The 27,181-nt window shown below is 40.2% G+C and overlaps 1 protein-coding gene across 1 annotated transcript in view; it reads right to left on the bottom strand.

The window, feature by feature from the left end:
* ABCB11 (ATP binding cassette subfamily B member 11) overlaps window positions 1-23,130 on the bottom strand; it is a 69,156-nt gene extending 46,026 nt beyond the window's left edge. The window contains exons 1-9 of the mRNA XM_067549293.1: window positions 23,047-23,130; window positions 14,242-14,344; window positions 12,252-12,273; window positions 11,495-11,543; window positions 8,101-8,342; window positions 6,281-6,368; window positions 5,218-5,351; window positions 3,490-3,661; window positions 1,932-2,056 (exon numbers count right to left, since the gene is read on the bottom strand). Coding sequence (XP_067405394.1) covers window positions 1,932-2,056; window positions 3,490-3,661; window positions 5,218-5,351; window positions 6,281-6,368; window positions 8,101-8,342; window positions 11,495-11,543; window positions 12,252-12,273; window positions 14,242-14,317 — 908 coding nt within the window. The 5' untranslated portion in view covers window positions 14,318-14,344; window positions 23,047-23,130. The remainder of the gene's footprint in view (window positions 1-1,931; window positions 2,057-3,489; window positions 3,662-5,217; window positions 5,352-6,280; window positions 6,369-8,100; window positions 8,343-11,494; window positions 11,544-12,251; window positions 12,274-14,241; window positions 14,345-23,046) is intronic.
* Window positions 23,131-27,181: the final 4,051 nt, after the last annotated feature.

The following is a 27,181-nucleotide window of genomic DNA, read 5'->3' as shown; positions in this document are numbered from 1 at the left end:
TAATAGTGTCTCATATCTGCTGTGGATCACTGCAGTAGTTAAAATGTATTCATTTCAAAATAATGTACCTTGCAGCACCTCAGTAAGTCTGCTGCCTTTTTCACAGCTTCACATGCTGAGTTTCCTGTCTTTCAAAAAGGCTGCATTTCCTTCTCATTGAAAGACACCCAGACTACTCCAGTTATGGGGATATTGCAACTATTTTTAAAGTCTGTTTTGAAAAGCTCATTTTACAAACATAGATATATTCTTATTTAATAAACAGCTATCTATAGCTGGGAATGACAACAGGGATAATGGCTGTGGTATTGGCCAAATGGCTACTTAGAGCAATGTGGAAGAAACAGTACAGTATGCATCAATATCTAGCTCTATGGAGTGCTAATTCAAATAAATAAAGGCAATGGGGCTATTGGAAGGGCACTCTCTGCAAGAGTCCTGTGGCTGGATCTTGCCCCCCTGCTTGGCTTGAAATAGCCTGTCCTTGATGGCTTTCCAGGAACACTGAAAAAGCCATATATTTGCCAGGGTTTTGGGGAAGGCTGAAAGTATGTTCCTGGAGATGGTGGGCAGGTGAAAAGGAGTTAGTCTGCTGTTGTGATTCACTGGTTGGCTGACTTATAAAGTGTTAAAAAGTTCATGACTGCCTGATGCTGCTAGCAGGCTGAGTTTATGGGTTAGCTACATGTATGTTTTTTTAACACTGTTGGGTGTGTGACACTGACCGGCAGCTCAAATCAAAGCCGTAGGCCAATTCACTTGTGTGGGAATATCAAAGAAATGTTAAGTGGGCTACTAGGATAAAACAAAGGGGATGTTATCACATTACATTTACATGGCATATGCCCCAATAATTACATTATGCCATACACTGTTGGTTGCTATTGCCTCACATTATGTATATGCTTATATTTAGTTAGCCCTGATCAAAAGTATGTATTGGTGTCAAGATGAGGAGTTAATTGATATGTAAACTTCATGAAAACTAATGAGAGATTGTATGGACTCCTGTAACTAAAGCATTGTATATATCTCTGTAATTGGATTGCCCATCAAATGGGACTGGAGCTTGGGAATTGTCAATGAAGCAGCATGATAATTTCAAATCATGGGTCATTCTATTTGACAATGTGAAATCCACAGACTCAGTCTGCATTTAGTCAACAGAGGAAAAGGCCAGGCTATGATGGAAATACTGGCCATATTGCTTTCTGGGCAAAACAGCTTTAAGAATGGATCCAGGGAATGATCCTCTATTTCTGAGCTGTTCAGACACTTTCAGGGAGTATTCCAAATGCCACACAGAGATCCCTGGTTATTTTGGGTAACCTTAAGAGGCTTATGGAAAACTAGCAGATTAATACATCTCTTCTATCACTTTGGATTTACAAACTTGGACTCATCCATTAATGTGAGTTTTACCTGCTTTAACCTCTCAATAAGCCTCATTTATTTTTCTTGGCTAATAAATATTTAGTTAGTTTACTAGAGAAATTGGCTGCCAACATTGTTTTTTGTGTAAGATAGAGAGTATCCATTGACCTGGGGTAAGTGACTGATCCTTTGGGTTTGGGAGTAACCTGATGTAGTGTGATTTTTGGTTTTAATAACCTTTTATCACTAAGTTCAGTTTGTCTGGATGGCGGATCTAAGGGAACTGTCTGTGACTCTGTGGTAACACTGAGTTCACCTTTGCTACTGACTTGGTGAAATTTAATTAGAGAATATACCACCAGTTTGGGGTGTCTGCCCTATTTTCTGACAGTCTGCCCTGAGACTGGCATTCTCAGTTTTGAGCATGACAGGGTGATCATTATTTTGTAGCTGTCAGAATAATTGCCAGGACCCGGGAGTTTATGATAATTTGTTTTTTAAACTAGTGCTTCAATCTAAAGAAGTAAGAAATCTCAGAGAAATGTGACTGAACAAACCTTTCAATTTCTTTCCTCTCTCCACCAAAAGCAGCCACCGTTCTGATTGAGGAGAGCACTTCATCAGCCACGGCACCAGCTTTTGCATATGCCTTTAACTCCAGGCCTGTCAGTTTTGCCACAGCCTAAAAAGCCATAAAAAGTATTAGTGGCAAAAGATTATCCTGCCCCAGTTTTAGCGCTTACAGTACAGTATTTAACAAATCAAGACTAATCAGCAAACACTCCTCGTTGTCAACAATACTGGCCATTCTTTGTGTCTCCCCAGCATACCCAAAGCAGAATGTATAGAGCACAGACTTTTATTATGCACTTCACTTCCTCCGAATCTTCTGTGTTGTCCTGTTAGGGCACAAACCCCCTTTAGCATCTGGCCACAAAGCACACCTGTACTCTGGGCAGTATGGCCATGCCTCATTGCCAGCTGCTCTGCTGAATGTGTGAGTAGCTGGAGAAAGAACCCGACAAGGGGTGGCTTCACATTCTCCTCCTTCATTGCTCATGCATGGATCTAAGCAGCTCTGGGAAGGGTTAGGCAGAGTTAAGCAGCAAGGGAAGGAGCCACAGAGGATGCCAGCTGGAAGAGGAGGGGAGCAGCAGCTGTAAACTCCTGGTGCCGAATCACTCTTCAGCTGGGCTGACAATAAGGAGTGGGGAAAAGCAGTAAGCCACTACTTAGGATTTTCCCATCTATCTGCCCCTGTTGCCAATAGGGTACCACAGGAATAGCTTAAGTAGAGACCTCAACGTTTGCTCTTTGTTTCCTTAGCAAAGCAATTGCATCAACTCATTTAAGTCTACCCCTTCCACATCCTCTTTGATTCCAGGACAGTAATCAGCTGTAGGGCTTCCACAGAGCCATAAAAGCGGCTTAGGCTTTTCCACCTAGACACCTCTGATAAACTGGCCAGCTAGGAATATAGTGACCTAGCAGAGAAGAGAAGATATTCATCAGAGAGTGGGGAGGTGTAAACACCATGGGACAAGCTGGAAGAGGGTGGCCCAGATATCAAGGAGACTGGGTTCATGGAGAAAAAGGAGAGAAGCTGGGGCCAGAAAGAGATGGAGTGAGGAATACAGGGCCGGGGGCAGAGACCATGAGTATGTGGAGGAAAAGAGAAATAGGTTTTATGTTTTGACACTTCATTTCCTTTTCTGGAAGAAAAGTGGAGAATTGCAATGAGGAAGGAGCCCATTGCAGAAAGGAGAAGATTTAGCTCAGTTGCAGCTGGGATAATGAAATGGGAGGATCAGGGAAAGGGGCAAACAAGATGTGGAGTTATACCAGAACTTCCTCCTTTTCACACACACATATGCACAGTTCAAGCCACTTGATGAGGAACTGTCTAAAACATGGTGTATTACAGTGAAAGAAGCCGTGGATCAGATTCTAAACTCAGTGACAGCAGTGTCAATCCAAAGTATCTCAACAGAGGTCAGTGGAGGTATCTGTATTTATACCAGTGCCACTGTGATCAGAACCTGGCCCCCAGGGATACTACTCTCTCACTCTAAATGATAATTGCATTAAGACATGAACTACATTTAAATCTCTTACCAAGCCAAGTAAGGCTGCTCCAATCCCAAGTAGAGGACTGATTGCAATAATAACCAGGGTCAGTTTCCAGCCACTTGCAAATCCTAACAGGAATCCACAGATAAAGGTGGTGAAGCGCTGGATAAAGACTGCTGCGTGATCCGCAATAGCATCATTGATTTTGTTAACATCACTGTAGAGAACAAGAAAAGCAGTGGTAGATGAATCTCATTTACCCTGCATTATAATTCAGAGCTGAATTGGGGCCCTATAATTTTCCTTGCCCCTATTCTTCCCCACTATCACCCCTTTCAGAGGCTGTGGCCTGTAGCGACAAGGACGTGGCACAGTTCCCTCCACCCCATCCAATGGCAAGAGGTATTTGTGCGTGTAATCTAAAGAAGGGCTTGAGATGCTGACTTCCCCCCGGGGCTGAGCATCCTGCCCTTGTCCCTTAATAGAATGCATTGCCTCCCTTGGTGTACCAGCCCTACGCTATGGGATGATTCAGAGGGAGGACAGAGAGACGACCCCAGCTCTTCCCTCTCCCTCCTAGCCCCTCTCCACTGCGTTTCCAGCTTCATGTTCCCTTGGAAGGGAGACAGAATGGAGCAGGAGTGAGCACCCTGTGCTTCCCAGCGCAGGGAATGTATAGACTGCTATGGCCCTGGGAAGGCTTCATGTGCATTCCCCTCACCCCTTCTGTGTGACCTGGCAATGACTAGCATGATCTAGCCCTAGAGCAAGTGCACAGTTTTCATCAACAATGGACAAACAGGTGCATTTCCCCTGTGTAGCGTACTATCTCAGTGCAGAAACATTTCATCTGTGTCTTAATACGACTCAGCAGCCACACACTTCCGCAGCTCTTGGCTGTCACCTCATGCATGAGAAATGCAAAGCTGCCCACTCATGCCACCCTTAGGAGCAGAGGGCATGGAGGTTTGGAATAGCCATAAGAAGCAGAACTATTAGCACATTGGTACATTCAGAGAAATGCTAAATTCTTTACTGCAAAAATAATACGGTTTGATTTATGAAACATGTTTACAAGTTTGGAATGTTTCTCTCACAGATGTTTTCACGCTCAGTCTTCTCTGGGTGTGTGACACAAAGTGCTGCCAAAAGATGAGAACTAGCTTACATCAGATTAGTTGGAAAGCTATTTATATAATCTTTTCCCCCTGAAATTCTTCTCGCCCACATACAATTGAATTTATGGGAAGTGAAAGGCACCACTATGCAGAAGGGAAAAAAAGTCTGCCAGTCACAGGAAAGTGACAATAAATAGTTTGAATGTAACTTCTCTGCTCTCTCATTATACAGTATTTTTTCATTAAGGGGATCCTCAAAGCTTTGTTTTAGCTCTTTATAAGATTCCGTTCTCCTGTTCTCCAAATATAGACCATGGAACTTACAGTAGAATTTAGCTGAGAACGTCTCTTACAGTCTACGTATTTATATGGATTCCCATCACGAGGGTATCTATGTTTTGCCTGAGTTAGGAATGCATAACTGAGGTCTCATACAAAGCCCATTGAAATCAATGAGAGTCTTTCCAAACACTTGAAGGGGCTTTGAATCAGGTCTTTAGAGCCTGACCCAACTTCCAATGAAGTCAATAGGAGGTTGATTAGGCCCCTAGTGGATTGAGTCTTTTATAATCTTTTATGTGATGCTCATAGCTCACAGCACCTTAGATCCTGCAAAGACATGCACTGTGGCATAGGGTTCTTCTAGAGTACTTACTCAGATATTCGTGTATTCAGTTCTCCTACTGATGTACAATCAAACCAGCCTATTTCCATTCTCATTATTTTCCTGAAATACGCTTTCCTGATTTTCTGAATCTGACGAGCTGCAGACATTACCCAAAAGCAGATCTGGGAAGACAGCAATATGGATACTGACTTACTATTTAAAAAAAAAACCAAACCTTTTACTTTCACAACTGCAACAAAGTAACATGGTTAATGATAAGATAATCATTAACATGAAATCTATTCTAATTACATAAACATAACATCTACCTGATGTACAGCTGCTTGGGAATTTTCATTAGTACCCGTGGCTTGGGAAACCCCGCTTCCAGATTCAGAGCAAAGACTTGAATATAGGTCTCCCAACTCTAAGGTGAGTGCCCTAATCACTGGGATATTGGCAGTTCTAGAGTGGGAGGGTCTCTCTCTCTCTCTCTCTCACTCATTTTTTATTTTATTTCAGGTCTCAGTTTCATCCCAGTGCAGAATGGAAAAATTTCTGAAATCTCAAAAATGTTCATGGGCTGCCAAAACCATTTCCTGCCCAGCTCTACTTTTATGCTGTTTCTTTTATGTAATCTGACATGCTGTTCAGGGTCTGGTCTAAGCAGTTGCCTCAATTATAAGAGGTTTGAAAGGTCATGCCAGGCAACTGACTTCAGTGAGGTTGTATGGTTGTCACTAGGGACAAAATGTGTCCATCTATACGTATATCTAACGTACGGATTACATCACGTGCCGCTGAAACATAGCCAGTGCTGGGGCAGCAAACTTTCCATGTGGTGCAATAGAAGCTACATGTACTAATCTCACCTGGGGTGAAATTCACCCCAGTGCATAGAACCAAAATGAGGCTTATGCTCCATGCTGATTTAAACTAGGGCTGACCCTTTGCACGTTTCACGCCATGAAATTAAAATCTGAAACACTGCAAGGACACATGCCTTCTCCATACGTTGTGTAAAAAATACAGTATATAGGAGTCTTCATTCTGCAATATAACTGCTTAGTGTTTTATATATTGGAAATAACATGGGGAACCAAATACTGACTTGGAGGTATCCTAACACAAGCACTGTACACCCGATTCCTGCATAGTAACTTGCAAATCTGGTCATTTCACTTTCAATGTCCAGCAACCTATAAAATAAAATAACATAAAATAAAATAAAATAAAATTAGAAAATTAAACAATATTGTTACAGATTTCTGGCAGCAAATCTGCTTAGCAGTCTAATTGTCAGCAATGCTTCAAGGGCATTCACTGCATTTATTATTCAGAATAATTTAAAATAAGGGCACTTTGGTAACTAATTTCTAAAGCTGGTGCAACATCACATCCTGGGGGTAAGTGGCAAAATTGCTCCTTCTGGTATCAGAACGAATGGAGTGTCCACTAAAAAATGCTGTTCATTAATACTCAGACTACTGTTCTCAAGGGCCAGATTGTCTCTGAGCCTAATGCAGGTGTGTGAGGGACTGGGAAGTGCAAGGAGTGCCATGGAGCAGTTTGTAGTGGATGGTTGTGAACCACTAGCAGACCTCATGCAATGAAAAGGTGCAGGAAAAGATGGTTTTAGGGAAGTGGTATCCAACATATTTTCAGTAGATACTGAACTTACATAGGACTTGTCTACACAGACAGTGAGTGCATGGCAGGCTAGTGAAGGGTAGATTTATACCTCAGCTTGCCATGAACAAAAGTAATTAAAGGCTTGTCCACATGAACATTTAGTTCACTGCAAGCTGGGGTGTGAACTAACTATCCGTGTAGACCCTGCTGACATTCATTTAAAATGTTCCATAGCATACTTTAATCTATCCTACTTTGAAACAGGACTAGATAAACGCACACTAAGGAACATCAGCAGAGTCCACAAAGACAGTTAGTTCATAGCAAGCTCGTGTGGGGCAGTTTGCGGTGAACCTAATGTTCAGGTAGACAAGCCCTTAGTTACTTTTTACCAATAGAGAAGCTAACACAGTAGCAAAAATCAAACAATGTTCTATGGACAAGTGTGAAGGGCTGTTGTTGTACATTCAAATACTACATTATATTATGAAAGAGGTACTTTATCTGAAACGATCATTTCCTTCAGGTCATTTGGAAATGCTAAATTACCCCTCATCTCCATGGGGAACACTAATTTGCTGATATGACTTTTACATTATTTCAAAATAGTTCAGTGGAGCTTACTGGCTGTTTCTCTAGATTTCTAGATGTAGTGATGAGGTAGGTGCCATTCTATTTTCTTAAAAACTCATCAAACTCAGAATTAGAAGAGCCACAGATTTCAAGGCCAGAAGGGATCATTATGATCATGTAGCCTGACCTCCTGCAGAAACTGAGCATTAGAAGCTTAAAACATCAGAGGCAGTCAGATTAATCATTTTCAGTTCAACAGCACTTGCAGGGAGTCTGGATGACTCAGGGAATTGATTCCTGGATACAGAGCCTTTTCACTTGAAGTGACGAGTTCAGATCTCGTTCAGTTAGGCAGGAAACAACGAAAAAGTCTTTACCTTCTAATGGCTGTTTAGTGATCTGTGTGCAATAGATTGGGGGTCTCAAATTCGTTCCTGGATGCAGGGGTCCCTGTCATAGAAACAGCCACCACTAAACTGCGCCCTTGCTGACAGTTCTAGTTGAGAGACCAAAAACTGAATAGGCATTAGATACTTTCGCATCCCTCAAGGTGGTTCCTCCGGGTGAGACTTGAGGCATACTAGTAGAACAGAAAGAACATGGGCAAGTTTCCTACACATAGACTATTTAGCCTCTCAGATTGAATTGGGCCCTTTTCTCTAGCAAGAAGTTCACTTACAGAGTTTAACAAGAAAGAAAAAGAAACAAACTTCATGGAGCACTTACCCACAATGTATTGATGTATTTATTTCACTTTGGTGAAGGGAACTGTTGATCCACACGATGGTGTTATTCACACATGTTTTGTCTGGGTCGCTAAGCTCTTGCTTTTCAATGTCATATTGAATAAATGTGTCTGTCATCATACCAAAGACAAGCAACATGCATGGCTGGGCTGTTCCATGAAGAATGGCACAGAAACTACCAAAAGCCATCATTAAAATCTCATATGATGAAGCGAATCGAAACTAAGAGAAGGAAAAAATATTGTCCGAGTGATTTGGGTTTTAGTTATGCATTAATTATTCATTAATCATATGTTCCTGGTTGACATTTCAGGAGAGTAATTTCAGCAATGTTTACTAGCAAATACTTGATTCTGAATTGTTTTTATTACAGATGTAGTATCAATCGTACTTTCCCTTGCATGGGTACAATCCCACTTGATTACAATGGGAGTTATCCATGAATATTGGAGCAGAGTTTGACCCTTTGAGTGAATATATAATCAGATTTGCAGAGTGTAAAAAAAAAAGAAAAAAAAGAAACCCAAATAATAGAGCAGCACCACCAGGTTTCAATATTCCACATATTAATTCATAGGTTGATTGTGAATATGTCCTTGAAATTCATATCTTCACATGTATAGTCAACTTTGTCTGCATGTTTTCTGAAAAAATGAAAACATTCCACAGAGCCTGTGAATAAGGTAAATTATCGTGACTTACTCTTGACATTCTGTGGTTATATGGTAGAACTAAATGGTGACTAAATGGTGACTAAATGGTCTCAAGTTTGGTGTTGCATAGATACCCGCCTACCAATTTATGAATGAAGAGTGTTATGGTCACGTACTATAAAAATTAGAGATGTGAGTTCTCTTTGCTGAAAGGAGGACTGATATTTATAAGTATGCAGTATTACATACTGGAGAGAGGTGGAGTATAGATACAAGTATATACGCAGATGCTGTAATGTGTCAAGGGACAAAATGTGGTAGAGAAAAAGAGCAAACAAGGAAGACAGAGTCATTGTGGTGGTGGAAATCAGGGGAAGAAATAAGCCAGACTAAGGCCTGACTTACACAAGAAAATTAAGTTGGTTTAACTACATTGCTAAGAGATGTAAAAAATCCACAGTACAGACAGTGCTAGGCTGACAGAAGAATTCTTCCTCAACCTAGCTATTGCCTGTGAGGTAGGTGCATTACTACACCAACTGAAGAATCCTTCCCATTGGCGTAGGTCTTGTCTACACTGGAATGTGACAGCATTAAAAGAGAGAAAGGGGTAAAAAACGATTTTCAACAAAAAGGAAGAAATCTGAGAAATACAGTGAAATTATCTTTTTTTGTAAACCTTGTATTTATGAATCTTATTAATGACAGTGCCATAAAACTGGAAAATGCACAGTTGTATATGGTATCCTCTCTGTAGCCGCATATGGTACCTACATGCTGTGTTCACTAGTTACACCTAACCATCAGGACAGTTTAACATATACATGATGTGCGGTATAGCACTCAGAAGCCTTTGCTCCAAACTCCCAGCCCTCAACCACATGATCGGACGGAGTCTTTCCAAAATCTCTCAGTAGCATTAAAGCTTTGTATTTGTTTATCTTTGTAGCCCAGAGACCACAAGACTGTCAGTGCTTGTGCAGATAGCCCATGTGGTAGAAAGCAGTTATATACATCATAACACTTTGTACTTCTATGCCATTTTCCAGCTGAGGATCTCAAAACATTTTATGAATACTGAGTCTCACAATACCAATGAAATAGATAAGGATTTAACTGAAACACGGAAAGGTTAAGTGATTTGCCAAAGGTCACGCAGCAAGTTAGTGGCAGAAATGAGAGGCGAATTCAGATCTCCTAATCCTTAGTTGAGCATTTTCACCGCTGGACTATCTTTTCTCCAAATATGTCACCTAAATACATTACAGTTAGAGCTGGTTGAAACTTGGAATTTTTGTTTCATGGGAAATTTTGACATTTCAAATGTTTTTCCATTATGAATCAGAACAAAAACACCAGAGGGGTAGCCGTGTTAGTCTGTAGAAAGCAAAAGGGAAAAAAAGAGAGTCCTGTAGCAGACTAACAAATTTCTGCAGGCATAAGCTTTCATGTGCTGCAGATGCATCTGACGAAGTGAATTGCAGCCCACAAAAGCTTATGCCCGCAGAAATTTGTTAGTCTTTAAGGTGCTACAGGACTCTCGCTGTTAGAACAAAAACAAATATTTTCAAAATTTCCTGGAAAATTTTCATTTTGGAATTTCAAAATTTCATTTTGACTTTCTTTTTAATGATTGTTTTTCCATTATTTACATTATTTCATGACATGTCAGTGTTTATTTGCAGTTGCTAATAATTGTTCTATTTTATTTTTAAAATGTTTCAGTTAGTTCTAAATGGTAGCTGAGAGGTATTCCATATGCACTGCCAGGGCCAAATCCTGAGCAGAGAGTGGTTTGTCTTTGTGCAAAATGTCATATCTTGCAAAGGTTTGGCTTGCCTTCAGTCGCTCATTCTATTCAAAAGCAGCAAGGTGTGCTCTTTGGCTATGTCACCAGGATGAATAAAAACACCCCAGCACACTGGGCTCTCAAAATGTCCATCAATGCACCAAGGAGTGCATGCTATGACTCTGCTTGATGCAAACTGCAGGGCCACCCCCAAAGAGTCGTCGATCCATAGGATTGACCCAGAACTGGGAACTTCACTACATGGTGCCTGGTGCAATGCCGATAACCATGGCTCTGACTGGAACAACGGTCCTCAGGAGACTATGTGTGTTGGATGATAAGTGGCAGCTGCCCTTCATGATTTTTTAAAATAAAATAAAATCAAAATAGTAGAATATTTCAACTGTTATGTCATATTATGCTCCATGACTACTAGCATGACATGAAATAATAAAAACATAAAAATGAAAAAAAAAACAAAAAATAAAATAAAATTCAAAATGAAATTTAAAAAATGTAAAGCAAAATTTTGAAATTTTCTGAAACAAATTTTTCTATTTCAAAATATTTTCCCATGCAAATTTTCATTAAAATTGGCATATTTTTCAAAATATTTTGATTTTAACAACAGCATTTTTTGTGAAAAAAAGTTTCAGCAAAATAATTTGTGACCCGTTCTAACTACAATGTGCCTAACAGACAATCATGGTCCTTAGGCAATATCCATGTGTCAGAATGACGAGGGGTGAAATTCTGGCTCTATAGATGCCAGTGGCAAAACTCCCATTGACTTCAGTAGGGTCAAGATTTCACCCTAAAAGTTTTAATCAAAGATTTGACTGAATCATAACTACCTAGTATAACTAAAGATACATTTCAGTGACCCCACAGAATAATATGTGTAAAATATTTAAATCCATCATTTTCGTTACCAGTTGAAAGAAGCCAATCCGAATATCATTTTCTTTCTTGCCTGATGACCTTCAAGAAAACAAAGTGTAGAATTATAAAACTGCACTTTCCAGCTATATCACGTATTTTTTCTTGACTAATGGTTACATATAGAGCTGACTTTAACTTGCTTGTTCCCCTTTTTCTTATTCTTTGATTCCCTGCTCCTGGAACAGCCTTTTGTGGCCATGAAGAGTGGGTGCTAATTACAGAAGCTCTCAGGATGTCTAATCTTGTGTAGAGCAACTCCAGAATCAAGGAAGACAGAGGTGTTATGTTACATCCCTTGTAAATAGCTGGGAATTTACATTTCAATCTCAATTCCTCTCCTGATGAAAGATTTGGACCGAATCCTTTTCGCTTGTAGTCTCATATTTCTAAAAGTTATGAAGCTTATGTTGAAACGTCCCCTACAATGTTATTTGCCAAACTGCATCGTGTGGTGGTGGTATGTGTGTGTGCGTGTAAACAAATGCAAAATAAATACTGAAGGGGTTTATTGAAGGAGACCCGGATGTTTTCCCACCATTACTCTACATTTTCAACACTTCTCCTCCTCTCTTCTGTAAAGACTGCTTTAACCTGCCTCAGCTGAATCTAATAGCGCAGCTTCAGAAAGCACAGTGCATGTCTGCATATCAAATACCATACATGCATTGTTGTTATGTGTTAATAACATTTTAATAGTTCTAGAAACAAATAATGATTGTGTGATCAATGAGCAACTCCAGGACTTACTCTGGCTTCTTAGGGTTGTTATCTGTTGGGGGAAATAAATACAAACCATAGTTAATAATTATTGATAGTCTCCAACAGACTAATTCATTTGTGCATAGTGAATTCATTGCTCATGTTGTCAATCTTCCCTTGAATAATTAACCACAAATACATGACTGAATATTATCCATTGAATAAATTATTTGGGGCAATATTCCCATCAAGTGGCATATAATGTGACGGTGAATAATGTTTGCCATTATCCAGCTGCTTCTGTCAGTCACAGCCCTGATGAGCGGCACGGTCATGTCCAGTGTGCCAGGAACCTGAAAGGGGCTGCAGAGGGGAGGGCTATAGCTCTGCACTCCTTCGTAGCAGCCACCAGCACTGCCAGGGCATAGAGAGGAATACCTGCTCCAGCCTGAGAGGAAGGCTGAGCTGTCACACTGGTGTCCATCCATGGGAAGCACCTGGAGGAACTGTGACTTAGAGAGGCAGCATTCTCTCTAGCCACAGAACAGCCATCTCACCCGCCACAGCTTGGGCCAGGGCTTAACAGCCACGATCTGGTCCTTGGCATCAAAGGAAACTATCAAGGATGATGGACCTAAAAAGTAGCTTGTTTTGACAGTGGTCCCACTGGGGAGGCCTTACCATAAGGGTCAGTGCTTAAAATACTTTCCACAAGTCACTTTGTGTGACACAGCATGAAGAGCTAGCTCTGGGCAGCAACACTGCTGGGAGACAGAGTTATCTTGAATAGCCATTGTGCATGTTCCTGAAGAGTCAGTGCACGTCTCTAGAGTTTCCCAGTGCACTGGCAACCCACTGCCCGTTTTTAGGCCCTCGTAAGGACTGGAATCATGTTTTGCTTTTCAAACAATTCTTGATGCAGCCTGAATAGAAAATCCCCATCCTCTTGCTTTCTCTACAGTGCAGCAATACTGCACTTAGCATGGACATTTCCATGCCCCTTGCTCTGCACAGACACTTTAGAGCTGTGTACAAGAATGCACAGGGTGCAAAGAATTCCCTGCACCTGGGGACTCTGCGGTCTGGCCACCCCACACGTCCCCATATAATGGAAGCACAGTATTTCCACTACATCTTGCACATGGGAATGGCAGGTGGAATGAGTGTGGGCTTTGTACTTAAATCCAGAGGGCATGTATGGACATATATTTACTTATATTGTGATACATTCTCTGCTTTTGCCTGTTTCTTATGTAGTAACTATTTTGCTGTGTTCACTTGCTTCCATGTGCAATTTCAATTAAATAGCAATATCTAGTGTCCCTTTAATTTTACTTCTGCCTATGCTTAAACAGGTAAGAAAGGGTCAAGATATTCTGCAGCTTCTCTTCATTTTTCTCCTCCTCATCTTCAACTAATACCCCAAGCCTACTGCCTCCACCTCCTGTTTAGTTTGGACTCAGGCATTTGGTGATTAACAAGCACGTTCAAAAAAAGAAGATAAAAGAGGAGAAATGAAGCAAGAGTGGAAGGAGGAGTGAAAGGAGGCCTTGGAGAGGGGTGAGGAAGGCAAGAGATGTTCACATATTTAAAATAAACATTCTAAATATAATACTCAACCCTAGAAACCCCTGGGACACAGGTGTTTTCAGCTTTTATTTTGAGCTCTAAAATGTAAAAGGGAATGCCAGATTCATTCCTGCTGAAAGGCCATTGAAGTCAATGGAGTTATGCAGATACCATGGTGATGAGCATGGTATAAAAATCTAGATAGAGTAGTTACATTTGGTAGACAGACAGATGATGTGGACATATAGACAGACACTGTGGCTAGATAGGCAGATCAGAAGAGATCAGCCACTTACATGGACTGTTGCTTTAGGTTTGTAAACAAAAGTGTTTTGAATAAAATATGCCTATAATTATGTGAACCACAATATCTTGTCTGGTATTTGTTTCCAGCAGGTATTTGCTACACACCTGGTCTATTAAAAGTACTGTTTAAAAGTAAATGCTGATTAAAGAGCAAATGTCTTACATGATCCATCTGAGTAAAAAATGTTGTTATCCTCTTCAAATTTCTTAATACTGCGCAGAACAACAGGATTGGACATGATGATTTGCTCCTTTAATCAGAGATCCTGAAAAGGCAAAAAGTATCACTATAGTAATGTCTTTTAAAATGATAAAACAACATTGTATAGGCCATATTCTGATCTCAGTTACATCCGTGTTATTCCAGTGTAACTCCACTGAGCACATTGGATTTACACCTTGTAACAGAGAACAGAATACAGTCCTACAAATCTAGTGACACTACAGGTAGCAAAGATAACTGAAACAAAAGATCATTCTACTATCAGTGACTAAAGTATTAGTCTTTCAAAAGGAGTAAAATATTACAATACATGCTGAGCGTGCCTCAGACTCTATTCAGCAAGGGTTTCCCCAACTTGATTATAGATAGCATGGTTGTAGCTCAGTTTGTCTATACAATACAAACAGGGATTTATCTTTAACAGTCATGTTAGCAGAAACAAGTCTGCTAGCAGAAACAATGCTTTAGGCTAGTTACACCCCACAGGTAGTTTATAGCTTGAGGTTTTTAACATGGTTAAACCCTGAATGGGTTTTGAAGGGTCCTCAATCTGCCTCATCATCTCATTGGGATTAGTAAACCAGTGGCTGGATAGAGCAGGAAAAATAGCATCCAGGATATCTCACATAGCCTGGAAACCACTGGAAAAACACATGGAGTCCGCCCAACCTGTCCACGGAGGCCTCCACTGCTTCTGCATTCTCTTAGGCCTCAACTGTTCGAGAATGGCAGCGCACCTCTCCCAAGTTCTGGCCCTCCACTTGCCTGTTCAATCTCTTTTCTTTATCCTCCCACACCCTCAGGTGCATAGGGCATCCCCCTGTTTCTGCCATTTATTTCAGTTCTGTGTTGGTCTGTTCAAGCTTCTGAGTGTCATGTTGATGGATTTGGCTTCTTTCTCTATTGTTCTGCATAATGTTTCTCTAAGTTTCCCTCTTTTTCCCTTTCCAGATAGTGTCCATATTATCACTTGAAATGGAAGTCATGTTGGTGGCACCCTTAAAGCGTGTCCTAAATATGTCCATTTTTGTCTTCTTACCATAGTTGATGCTTTGGGTTGGTTTACTCTCCTTAGAATTTTTGATGTTGCTAGAAACTCTTTCCAATGAACTCTGAAGATCATACGCAGGCAATAACTTTGGAAAGAGTTGATCATACCAATTTCTGTTATAGATTTCAGACATGATGCAGGTTTTAAAAATTCATATTCTTGAGAGTGCCAATCATGAGACTTTTCTAAATCTTTTCAAGTTTCTGAAAGTTGTTTGCTGCTTTTGATATTAGTTGCTTGACATTTAGTATGGCGTCACCATCATCGCACATCTCACACCCTAGATAGATAACACAACTTACCTTCTAGTATTTCTTGGTCTCCTCTGATAGTTGCTTTGGAGACATCAATAGTCATATATTTTCTCTTCCCTTTGTTGATGAACAAACCAACTCGTTTTGTTGTTTCTATCAAAAGCTGGGTCTTTTCTTCCATTAAGTGATGTGTTGAACTAAGCAGGACAATGTCATTGTTGCAGGGTCAATTGAAGAGAGAAAGATTGAGTCGGGTGGAGTGATAAAGAGCATTTATTCGGTTCCAGCTTCTAATCTGCTCATTCCCCTCTGCTATGCGTCCAACGAAGTGAGCCCGGAGTTCACTACCTTACAACTTTTATCTAAAATAATATGTAAATACACTCACTTCTACAACGCCGCATAAAACCCCTATTTGATGATATAAATGGTTATAAAATGAATATTAATGGCTAAGGGAGACATATAATTATACCCGCTCCTGTTTGTTATTTATCACTTAACCTGTATGGCATATGCATTTTCACCATGAATTTGGCTATCTTGACAGCAGGAATGACCATAAATCTTCTTAATGAACCAACTGCAAGGGAAGAACAAGGGGGAGAGATCACGAGCTTTTCCTAACAGGCATGCTGTCTGGGAAAGAAGAGATAACACTCTTCTTACCACATTCTTTGGTGAGGGGAGGAATGTGGGGGATGGACATTATAACCCCGTTACAATGGTACCCCTCCCTAACTCCAAGGCTAGGAAATTGCTGAGAGAGCAGAGCATGACTATTGCTTGTATAGTACATGGCCGTTTTAGCCCATGCCAAGGGTCCAGCGGAGGACAATTTGTGCCCAAATCCTGGGCCCAATTCCCAGCCCCCCCAGGAATGTGGCCCAGCGCTGACATCCTTTGTCCCCACGCCCACAGTCATCAGCAAAAACAAGGTGATTTATCATTTATCCATAAGATTCCTCAATTGCTTTCTGCAATTATTTTCCTCATGGCCTAATTAATGACCAGTGCAAAAAATAGTGGGGATATAATAAACCCTTGCCTTACTCCAATTGTCACTGCAAACCATCAGCTGATGTTGTCACCATCTCTAACTGCACATTCAGCATTATCATATTGAGCTTTAATTATTCTAATTATTTTTCCTAGTATTTTGTAATATGCCGTAATTTTCCAAAGACAATCTGTGTACGCTGTCAAAAGTCTTCTGTAAACTGAGAACATCCAACCTTCCACTCCATACGTTGCTCTATTATATGTCTGAGAGCAACAATAAGGTCAGCACAGGATCTTAATGATCTTAAACCTGCTTGTTCCTTTAAGTTGCAGATCTATCTACTGCTTGATATGTCCCAGGAATATGCTGCATGTGTTTTTCCCAAGCTCTGAAAGTAATGCAATTTCTCTCCAGTTATTGCAGTTAGTAGTCACTCTTCTTTGGCATTTTACTATAAGATTCTTTTCCACTCAATTAGATTCTTTTCATCACTCCATGTTCTATCAAAAAACCCAAGGAAAGTCAGGAGGGCTGTTTCATCACTTGCTTTAAGCATCTATCCAATAATATTATCTTCTCCAATTGCTTGCCCATTTTTAAGTTCTCTGATGGTTTGTCTAACTTCTTCCATTGTAATATCACCTAAATCAATATCAAGATTTGGTGGTAAGTCTTCATCACATATTTCTAGTAATTCACTTGGGCTTGGTTAATTTAAAACAGCCTGAAAATGTTCTACGCATCTGTTCCTTTGTTCATCTTTTGTACTATGTTTCCATTTGCATCTTTAATAGGGCTTCAGTACTGCTAAAGTTTCCTATTAGCTGTCTGATTGTCTTATACAAAGTTGTAAAGTCACCTCTTTGATTAGCACTTTCAGCCTCTTGACATGTTCTTCAAATATATGTCCTTTTATCTCTTCTAAAATCCTTTCTATATCTCTGCCTAAACCTTTGTATTTTTCTTGCCACTTGCTTATGTCTTCACATGTCTTAGCATTAAAAGGTTTTTGCTTTATACTTCTGTTTTCCACAGTTGCCCAAGATTTGCTTCACACTTCTTCTCTTTTCCACTGTGGCTGTCTACCTGCCTACTGCACTGTGTGAAAACCATGAAGGGACAGGTACTTAAAAGCAAGAGGTACTGCAATTTCTCTCTTAAATTACAGCAGAATACAAGAAATATAAAGACACCCTTCCCATTCAAATCAAGAGTGAGGGACAAATAGGAGATTGATAAAAAAAATAAGGGTGTTGATATCACTTCCTGTATAAATCCTGCCACTTCCTGCCTATTCCCATCTTTTCATCCTCTCCTTTCAGAATCATTCACTCCCATGCTAACTGTTCACCTTCCTGCTATTGGGCTTTCCTTTTCGCCTCTCCTCCTTTGAACCATGCCCATACCCCCTTTTGCTACTTGTACGCACCTTTCTTAACTAGAAGAATAACCACTGGGATTTTGATGTGTGGACTGGAACAGTTAATCCATTAGCCAATAAATAATGATACTCCCAGAAAGAAAGTGTGGCATACAACAATCATGAGAAAAATTAAAATGGGGAGCAGGAAGAGAGAGAGAATTTAGTACATAATTGTTTAAAATATTTGTAAGAGATAAAATTAACATTTGCTGGGGAAAAGAGATCTGCTAGTATCAAAAATTGACTAAAACATCACAAAAGGCATATGTGTTTTCTTCCTCTAGAATAATTAAAGAGAAAATTCTCTCCTAGGATTAATAGGTGAAGTTCCAAATGAAATTAAAGGAGCAGCACCAATTTACACCCCCAAAGAATTTAACCCTGTGTATTTAAAATAACCCCTGATAATAAAGTGACAAAAACTCTTATTTCTCTCTCTCTCTCTCTCACACACACACACACACACACACAATAATGTGAATAATTAATTCACTAATGTAATTTTTAGACCACCTGCCAAGGAAGTTCATGGTAGCTGGGTTAAACGTGGTTGTGGGAGCCATACAGAATGCTTCATTTCTAAGCCACAAGTGAAACCAGAAAATGCAAGTCTATACTCCTTCTGTAGACTGTATGTGATACACCTTTATGATAATATGAAAAGAAAACCATGCATAAAGATTGTTTTCTAAAAAGCAAATATAATTCAGAAGCCCCTTTTCCGAGAGCAGAAGCGAAGGTTTATGGCATCAAACGTTGGGTGGGAAATCAGGTACTTAAGCGTTTTTGTGCCTGATTTTAGATTAAAATCACCAAAAAAAAAATTGCTGCCTTTAACAGCACAAATTTACAGCCCATCCTGTTGGATAAGGAAAAGTGATCTTAGTTTAAAATGGTCACAAGCTACACATGCAGAAAAAAAAGAGGGAATGGGAAAACGGAATTCTTGGAAGCTCTGGAGAAAACAAGTAAAACCAGGATTTGTCCAACTAAAGGAAATGCTACACAGGTTGGGGATTTGCTGTATACAAACACCCTGTATGGGTGCTGATCCAAAGCTCATTGAAGCCAGTGGGAGTCTTTCCATTAACTTCAGTTCAGGCACATGGAAAGAGGATTTTGCAAAAGCCCAGTGTTCACATAAGAATATCTAATTTATTTTTAAATCCATAAACACATGCAACCTCTCCCCCGCCCAAAAAAAAAAAAAAAATCCCAACTAGGCAGAAATCCCTAGCAGTTTAAAATCATTTTGTAGAAAATGACTCACCCACATCCACAGTGAAAATACACAACAGATCCTCAGCTATCAGTTGTGGTGGCTAGCTAACTGGTTAAACTCTGAAACAGGAGGCCAACAGAAAGCAGTTTTCCAAACTGTCCCAAAGCCCAAAGAAAAGTACCTTGAGAAAAAGATGGGTTTTTCTCTAAGCACCTCAGGGCAGCTGTGTCACTGATCACAGGCTACTGCTATGCTTTGTAACAAAAGTATCTGTTTTAAATTATTCTGAATCAAACACATATGAAAGGTGTTAGATTCTGAGGTTGGAGCAACATTACACAGAGTAGAGACCCTCCTCCATTTATGCAAAGTCCAGATAAGTATGACAGGAGTCCTACAGACATGGGAAAAGTCAGTACAAAGCAGCAAACAACCTAAGTCTTGGCCAATTTTCCAACCCCCTAAGGTTACAGCATTAAAAAAAAGAATATAAAAGTACATGCATATAGGATACACACATACAAACACAAACGAAAGAAATCCAGCAGTGGGAGAAATTTATAAGGCTGTTAAGTTTTGCTAATTAGTATAATTTTATCAAAGTTATTAATGCATTGTCAGGGCTACAAACTGTCTGACCTTTGGGTTAAGTTAGTTAAAACATCAGTTGCTGTCTTAACAACATCTGTAAGAGACAAAATGCGAACTCATTTGACTTATTCTATGAAAAGAAGTTGATCACTTCTGACAATTTTACTAGGAACTATGCTCCCAGACAGCAAGCCATTATTTGCATATAAAGCATCTACTCCTCTGGCTGTAAGTATAGATAGTATCATTAATGCCCTGACCTCAGGCCTGGCCTTAGCGATAGGCGAGGTAGGCAATTGCCTAGGATGGCAAAAAGTAAAGGGCGACTGCTGGGCCCCTGGTGGCAGCCTCCCACCTCTCACCCGGTCCCAGCGCACAGCCTGGACTCCAGCAGCAGCCGCCTGGTCCTGCCCGGTCCTGGCGCGCAGCCAGGAGCCCGACAGCAGCCGCCAGCATCACGGGAAGTGGGCGGCAGTCGCCCATGTCCCCACTGGCAGTGGGAAGCAGCCGCCCCATCCCTTCCAAGAGCCAGGCTTGTGCTGCCACTGGACCAGTGAAATTGACAAGAATGACAGCCCTTGGCACCTCTGCAAATACTCATATTTTATTGCTTGGGGGGAGGGCGCAAGTTTTTATTTTGCCTGGGGTGGTAGAATATGTAAAGCTGGCACTGCCTGACCTTTGGGTCTTAGAAACTGTCTGTATTCTCTTGAATGTTTCACAGGGAGTACCAACAACTACCTCTTTATTTTATATTATGGCATACAGACGTTGTTCAGAACTGAAGATCGATCCGCCTTGTTAGGATTAGATATTAAATTACAAAGAACAGAAATGTTTATTCATTATGATTATTATTTGTAAAGTGTTAGATGTTGCAGGCAGATATAAGAAAAGGAAAATAATTGTTTATTAAGTTAAACACCTTAAAATGGACTAGTTCCTTGGCGTCAGCTCAGAATATTTTGTATTGTCATAGTGTTTACAGTACAGTAACTGAATGTACAAAGAAATGTTTTGACTATTCAGTATTTCCAAAGGCAAACTCTATTATGTTTCTTTAACCTTTACATTTGCACAAGTATAATTATAAATGGAACTGCAAAACTGGATTGTGAAAATATATTGTTCTGCTATGTAATGATGACTTCATTCCCAAGTCGATTTTCTGCATTGTGTGAGCAAATTCTGCTGAAATCATCATACCTGCATTCCTCAAATATTTGAAAATTCACCCCGAAACTGCATTTTGCCAACAAATAAGAGACTTTTTAAAATATAAAGATAAGGGGCTATATTCACTGGCATCTTCCAGCTTCTTTCAACGGCTCTGTCAGTGAAAAGTAGCCATGAGCCTGATTTAACTGGATTGAGGTAAAGCAGCCAAAGCAAACTAGTGAATCTGGGCTGAACCCTAGGCTGAAAATCTATATGATGCTAAAAAATGATGAAACATTTCTACCTCAAAAACATAATGTCATAGTCTGCAGTGATGGAGAGGGGGTCTGTTCTGAGCTAGGCAAAAACTCCCTCCCTGTCTTTTTCTCTCTCTGCAACCATATTATTTAACTCTGTAAAATCATTTGGGACTGAGCTATATAGAGTAAGGGCCTGATCCTGTAAACACTTGCTACTGAGCCTACTGCTTACTGTTGTGAGAAGTTCTGTTGAAGTCCTTGCCCACATGTTGCGTTGTATTGCATTTCCTATGTCAAATGTATGTGTCTGGCTAAAGATCATGGTGTTAGAACACACGAGTCTATAGTCATTACACTGTCTTATGTAATAAATCTGTTACTTTTTTTAAACAGAGACCTTGCTTGTTCTGTTGCTCACATAGCATCCCAGGAAAGAGAGCAAAATGTATTGTCTGTACTTTTATTGGGAAGGCCTTTGTTCTTTAAAACTTTCTGTGGTTGGCTTGTGGCCAGTCAGACTCAGAGCATGCTCCCTCGTGTCCTCTGACAAACACCTGCTGCTATCATGAATTGCCCCCCTTTGTATACAGCAATCAAAGAGATGTGGCTTCACCCGATAGGAATATAGGCAAGAGTTCTGTAAAGTCAGTGCCCTCAGAACCTTGAGCCAGTGGATCCAGATCAGATTCAGCCCGTAGATACAAATCCAAACTATCGAAGACCATACACAGGCAAAGCTTTCCAGACCCAAAATTCTGATACATAAAGTCTACAGGATGCTGCTTTAAATGATGAAAAAATGCAACAGGTAAAGGTGAAATGTTATTCTTCTCTCTTGCTACTGGCTTTGGGCAAAGATTCTTGCTGGAGTTTTTGTTAGAACCAGACTTTGTGAAATGATCTGATTTTTCCTGTAACATTGTGAATCATCATAATCAGGAAGGAACCAATTGTTTTAAATAAGCATTTTTACCTTTCTAAAGCTCCACAAACCACGTAGTCCTCTGCAAGCATCATTCTGCTACTACCAGAAACAGATTAATACAGGAGCCTGATTGGCAGTGCGAGTGCTAAACCCGACTACCCTTTTGCCGTTGGATGTCTAGGTAGAGAACCTTTGTAGCACTTTGCAGAATACAGAAGCTGATATACGGATTAGGACAGAATTGGATAATAGAAGATATTTGACCATCATGTCTATCTCCAGCATGTGCAGAAAAACTAATGGCACAGCATGGCTGAGATGTGGCATTAAAGTGAAATGACACTTCTGATAAGACAAAATCTCTAGAGAAATAAAAAGGAAAATGAATCCAGGTTTATTTAAAACAAATGATCACATAAAATATTACCAAAGGAAAATATGTGCTAGATGAAGGAACTTTATGGCCTGATGCAAACCGCACTGAAATCTTTCCATTGACTTCAGTAGTTTTGGATCAGGCCCTTATTTGTCTAGAAATTAGAAATAAGCACTGAAAACAGGCACTGAAAAAAGTTTCATAGATATCATTCTTTCCTCTTAGAATATGTGAGCCTATTACTCTGAAAGATTAATAGTAATGTGTATGCCAAGTCACAGTTTATTTCTAAACATAATGGTGCCTCAACTTCTGAAGTAGTCCCACTGACGCAAATGGAGTCAGATACTATTCATTGGGAGAAAGAATATCAGAATTTGACTCCCGATTATTTTGGAGCAAAAATACAAGTCACTTTTAAAATCAGTAAATTGCAGATTATTACTTTCAAATATTTAAAATAGGATAGATTTGTTGCTCACCATTGATGGAAGAAAGTAAGAACCATAGAAGAAACCACAAGGATCCAGCTCAGTGCAGTTAGTCAATGATGTGTACACTCACTTCCAGGCACAGTTTGCATCAGTCTAACCCGTTAATGGGGACTGAAGCTTTTTAGTGGGCATTGACTATTTGCACCTGGGTCAGCAACCTTGCAGTCACTATGCTACAGTTCATTGACATCGAATGGAGAGTTTAAACTTGACTAAAGTAATCACACAACACAAAGTCAGGGCACTTGGGAAGCAGTTTGCTCTGCAGTGGTTAAAACATACATCCCATAAAATTATAGGAAGACAATATTGATAAGTAATGCTGTGGGTCAGAGTTGGTTAGTAACCCCCATTGTAAACATCAACCTCAACGACAAGCTGGTTCTGTAAGAAAAATTGCTGAGTAATAGATTGGTTCAGAGGTTAAGTTCAGAGAGAATAAATATCTGGTCCTTATCCAGAAGCTTACTTTTCTGTCCACGTGCAGTCCTGATCTCTGTTCCCTCCTCTCTGACATGGGCTCTAAGGCTCTGTCATCACTGCTAAAAAGATGAGGTTTTAACAGCTAGATAACTAACACGTGACAGTAAAATTCTAGTGGAGCCAAGTGCCCTGTACTTCTTATCATGAGTGAGACGAGGTCAGTGATGTATCCCCCACCGGTCGTTGATCTTGCCTTATTCACCTCATGGTGAAACTACAGTGTCGCAGCCCCACCATGTTTTTCCAGGAGATCGCTAACAGACATTAAAATCACACTGTTTTTAGCAGTAAAGACAAGTAAGTAGCTAGCCAGCCAGTTAGCCTCACTATAACTGTGACCTCGCTTAGAAAGGCTCAGCAGGCCTCTGTCCTCTTGGTGACACCCCAGCCTCCTCAGCTTTCAAACACGTCCTCACAGGGCCTCATCATTAGTCTCTAAGTCACATTTTGATTTACAGCCTTTATTTTTTTTCCACTTTTTTAGACAATGATTGAAAGAAGCCTAGGATTTGTTTTGCAGTTAGATGTTAACAGATCCTTTTTCTGGAGCATCCAATTACACACGTTTGAATACACAGCAGGCTAAATATGCTTTTAAAACAAAAAGAAAAAATGACCCTTCAGATAAATTATTTGCTAACTTTGCAAAGGGAAGCAATCAGCTGGTTGGTTAAAAAAATGACTATCAGTTTGGCGACAAACAAGAAACTCTGGGTTGGATTGGTGCCGCCTATAAGCAAAGGAATATGCTGTACATACACCAAGAGAGTAGACACCAGAGAGGGAGAAGAGCTATTTAGCTAATGGATAATGCTGGCACAAGAACAAATGGCTAGAAATTGGCCAGGAACAATTCGAAGAATAAACTGAGATCAACACAATCTAATAATCTGAGAAGGAAAGCTCTGGAACAGCCTCCCAATAGGAGTTGTGGGGCAAACAACTTATTTAGTTTTAAGAGAGAGTTAGACAAGTTTATGAGTGGGATTGTATGACTGGGTTGCTTGTGACCGGGGTGGGCAGGAGTCACTTCCAGTTTATGTTATATGTTTCTAAAATCTCATGCTTCAGGACTTGCAGGATCAGGAAGGCATTTTTCTCCCCAATTCTGGGGGGTGAGGGATTGGTTTGGTGGTTGGGTTTGGTTGTTTGTCTCTTTCCTCTCAAGCACCAGAGACAGCCACAGCTGAGGATGGAACACTGGACGGGGAGGACCAAGGCTCGCAGGTGGCATTCTCGCAAGTGCTCTCTCTCTCAGGTACTCAGCTGGCTGGTTCTTGCTCACATGCTTAGGGTCAGATTGATGGGGTTGGGAAGGGATGTCCCCCCAGGCCTGATTGACAGATTGGGGGCTTTTCCCTTTATCTGTATGGGGTGTGGGTCACTTGCTGGGACCATGGGGCATATCTCAGTTTATCAGTTCTGTTCCATTGTAGGGGCCTTGAGCACTGGTGCATTGCAGTCCCTTCTGTTCTCTGTCTGTGGCACACAATCGTTTCAACTCCTGAGGGCTGTAATACTTTGGTCTCATTTTGGCTGTTGATGTTAATGTGGGGGTGCTGGGTTGTGTAGGTGACATGAGTTATACAGGAAGTCAGACTTGATTTGGTGATCCCATCTGGCCTTAAACGCTATGACTCTGACTATGATTCAAACACTCCCACTTTTTCAGTGCTTCCTGGCACATGCAGGCCTTGTTTTGCTCCCAGTCACGTCCAGCTTCATGTTTTCCACACTACTATTAGTGGCCCTGCCAAATCTAGCATTTTTCCTGGAACATTATTGGTTTTTGGCACTTTTTTGTTGTGCTGGAAAAGGGAAACCCAGCCTATTGCTTTCTCTGGGTTCAGTGCAAGTAGAATTTCTGTGTACTAAGAAATAACCGCAGCACTAAAACCTGAAAGGCCAGGGCTGGGATTTTCAAAGGTGCGTAAGGGCGTTAGATGCTCAAATCCCACTGAAATTTGATCCATGAAATGTAAACCACTTTTGCCACAAGGATTTCGCTTTTCCAGGATCTGGGTTAAAAGGCAAGCATTGACTTACTGTGTTGTTCTCAGTTTATGCTAATGTTACTTTGCATGAGCAGAAGAAGGCTTGACAATTTATTGTGTCAAATTGCAATAAATGTAATGGTTCCTTTTAAATGTAAGTCAAAATATTTACATCACTGTATATGCAGTGACGAAATCACCATCTAGTCTTCGGATTTCTTCCAACATGTTTCATGAGAGTAAGCTAGTGGAAAAATGTCTTTAGTATTTATAGAAAGATCATTTCTTGTGTGCATACCAAGTTTAGATGCCCTTTGGCATACATTACTAAGTCTCCTATAGAAGGCACTCCCTTGCTCCAAGATGTGATGTAATGATTATTTTATAATAAACTAAAGGAACTGGTTTTACCACAGAAGATTAGTATATTGTCAAACAAACAAAACTAGTGGCAATGATCCAATAAAAAGCTTCCAGTGCAAGAGAGTTAGCCACAAATTGTGGCTTCCCATTATGGGGCCATAGCTGTAGAGCGTTTACATGACCATATATTTCCAATACGTCCCCACACATTCATTCCAGATTGAGACACCAGATGACTAAATTGCCTGCATGTTTTGGGCCAAAGTCTGCTCTCAGGTACAGCAGTCTAGAATATCTCTGGCTGGCAGAGGACATAGGTTAGAGCAGCACTCAGGCTATTCTAACCTGTGTCAGGGCCAAGCCCAGGGTTAACATAACACTGGTCCCAGAGTCAGGGAGCCACAATCAGCTGATAAACTGTCACTCACTCACACACTCAAATTAAAACTTGAGTGGAGTTACTCCAGATTCTAAGTAGTGTATCTGAAAATAGAATCTGTCCTTTATCTGTCAATGTAAGGTATTTCTAGGGAGATCATCATGGTAGCTTCTGAACACCGATGATAACACTTTGTGCTGTTCTAACACCTTGCATATGAAGATCTCAAAGACTAACCAAACAAATACTAATAAATTAAGCTGCACTATAGCCCTGTGAGAGAGGAAGTATTATTGTCCTATAGTTATTGTCATATGGGAACTGAGGCACAGCTTGTTATTTTTGCATTTTATTTTTAGTTCCTCATTGCCAAACGGTTATTTTTCCTTGTCATTTATGATGTGAAAGCTCCAGATCATGATTACAGTGTAGGGCAAGCCACAATACCATATAGTTATACCTCTACATCATGCTTCTACTAGCATGTTGAGTAATTGTGCTTTATCTTTGTTCCAGTGCAAAAAAAAAAAATCTATTTCCTCACCTCTCATGTTCAGCTAATACAAAGTCTTTTAAAAAAGTGACTCTGAATAATAGTGTGTTTAGCTGGTTCCCCGAATTAAACCAGAGAACAAGTAGAATCTATTCTTTTTTTTTTTTTTTTTTTTTTTTGCAACTTAAATTATGGGGCAGATTGGCAAACAAGAAAAATGCTGCTTGAGAACTTATTCAATTTTGATTTAAGGATATTTACTTTGTATATTTTGACATATGATGTTGATCATTTTTGTTTTAATGGCTATAAAACTTTTACTTCTTGAATCTCAAAGTCTATTGTCATTAAATAATTATTGTTTGAACCCCCCTTCCCCTCAATAGGGTGTCCACCCCAGACAGGACTGGA

The sequence above is a fragment of the Emydura macquarii genome, unplaced genomic scaffold (assembly GCF_026122565.2).
Source record: "Emydura macquarii macquarii isolate MOO-44397 ecotype Brisbane River unplaced genomic scaffold, CSIRO-AGI_Emac_v2 contig_1253, whole genome shotgun sequence".
NCBI lineage: Eukaryota > Metazoa > Chordata > Testudines > Chelidae > Emydura > Emydura macquarii.
Note: the sequence above shows the minus strand (reverse complement) of the source record. Positions and strands in the feature narration are given on the sequence as shown.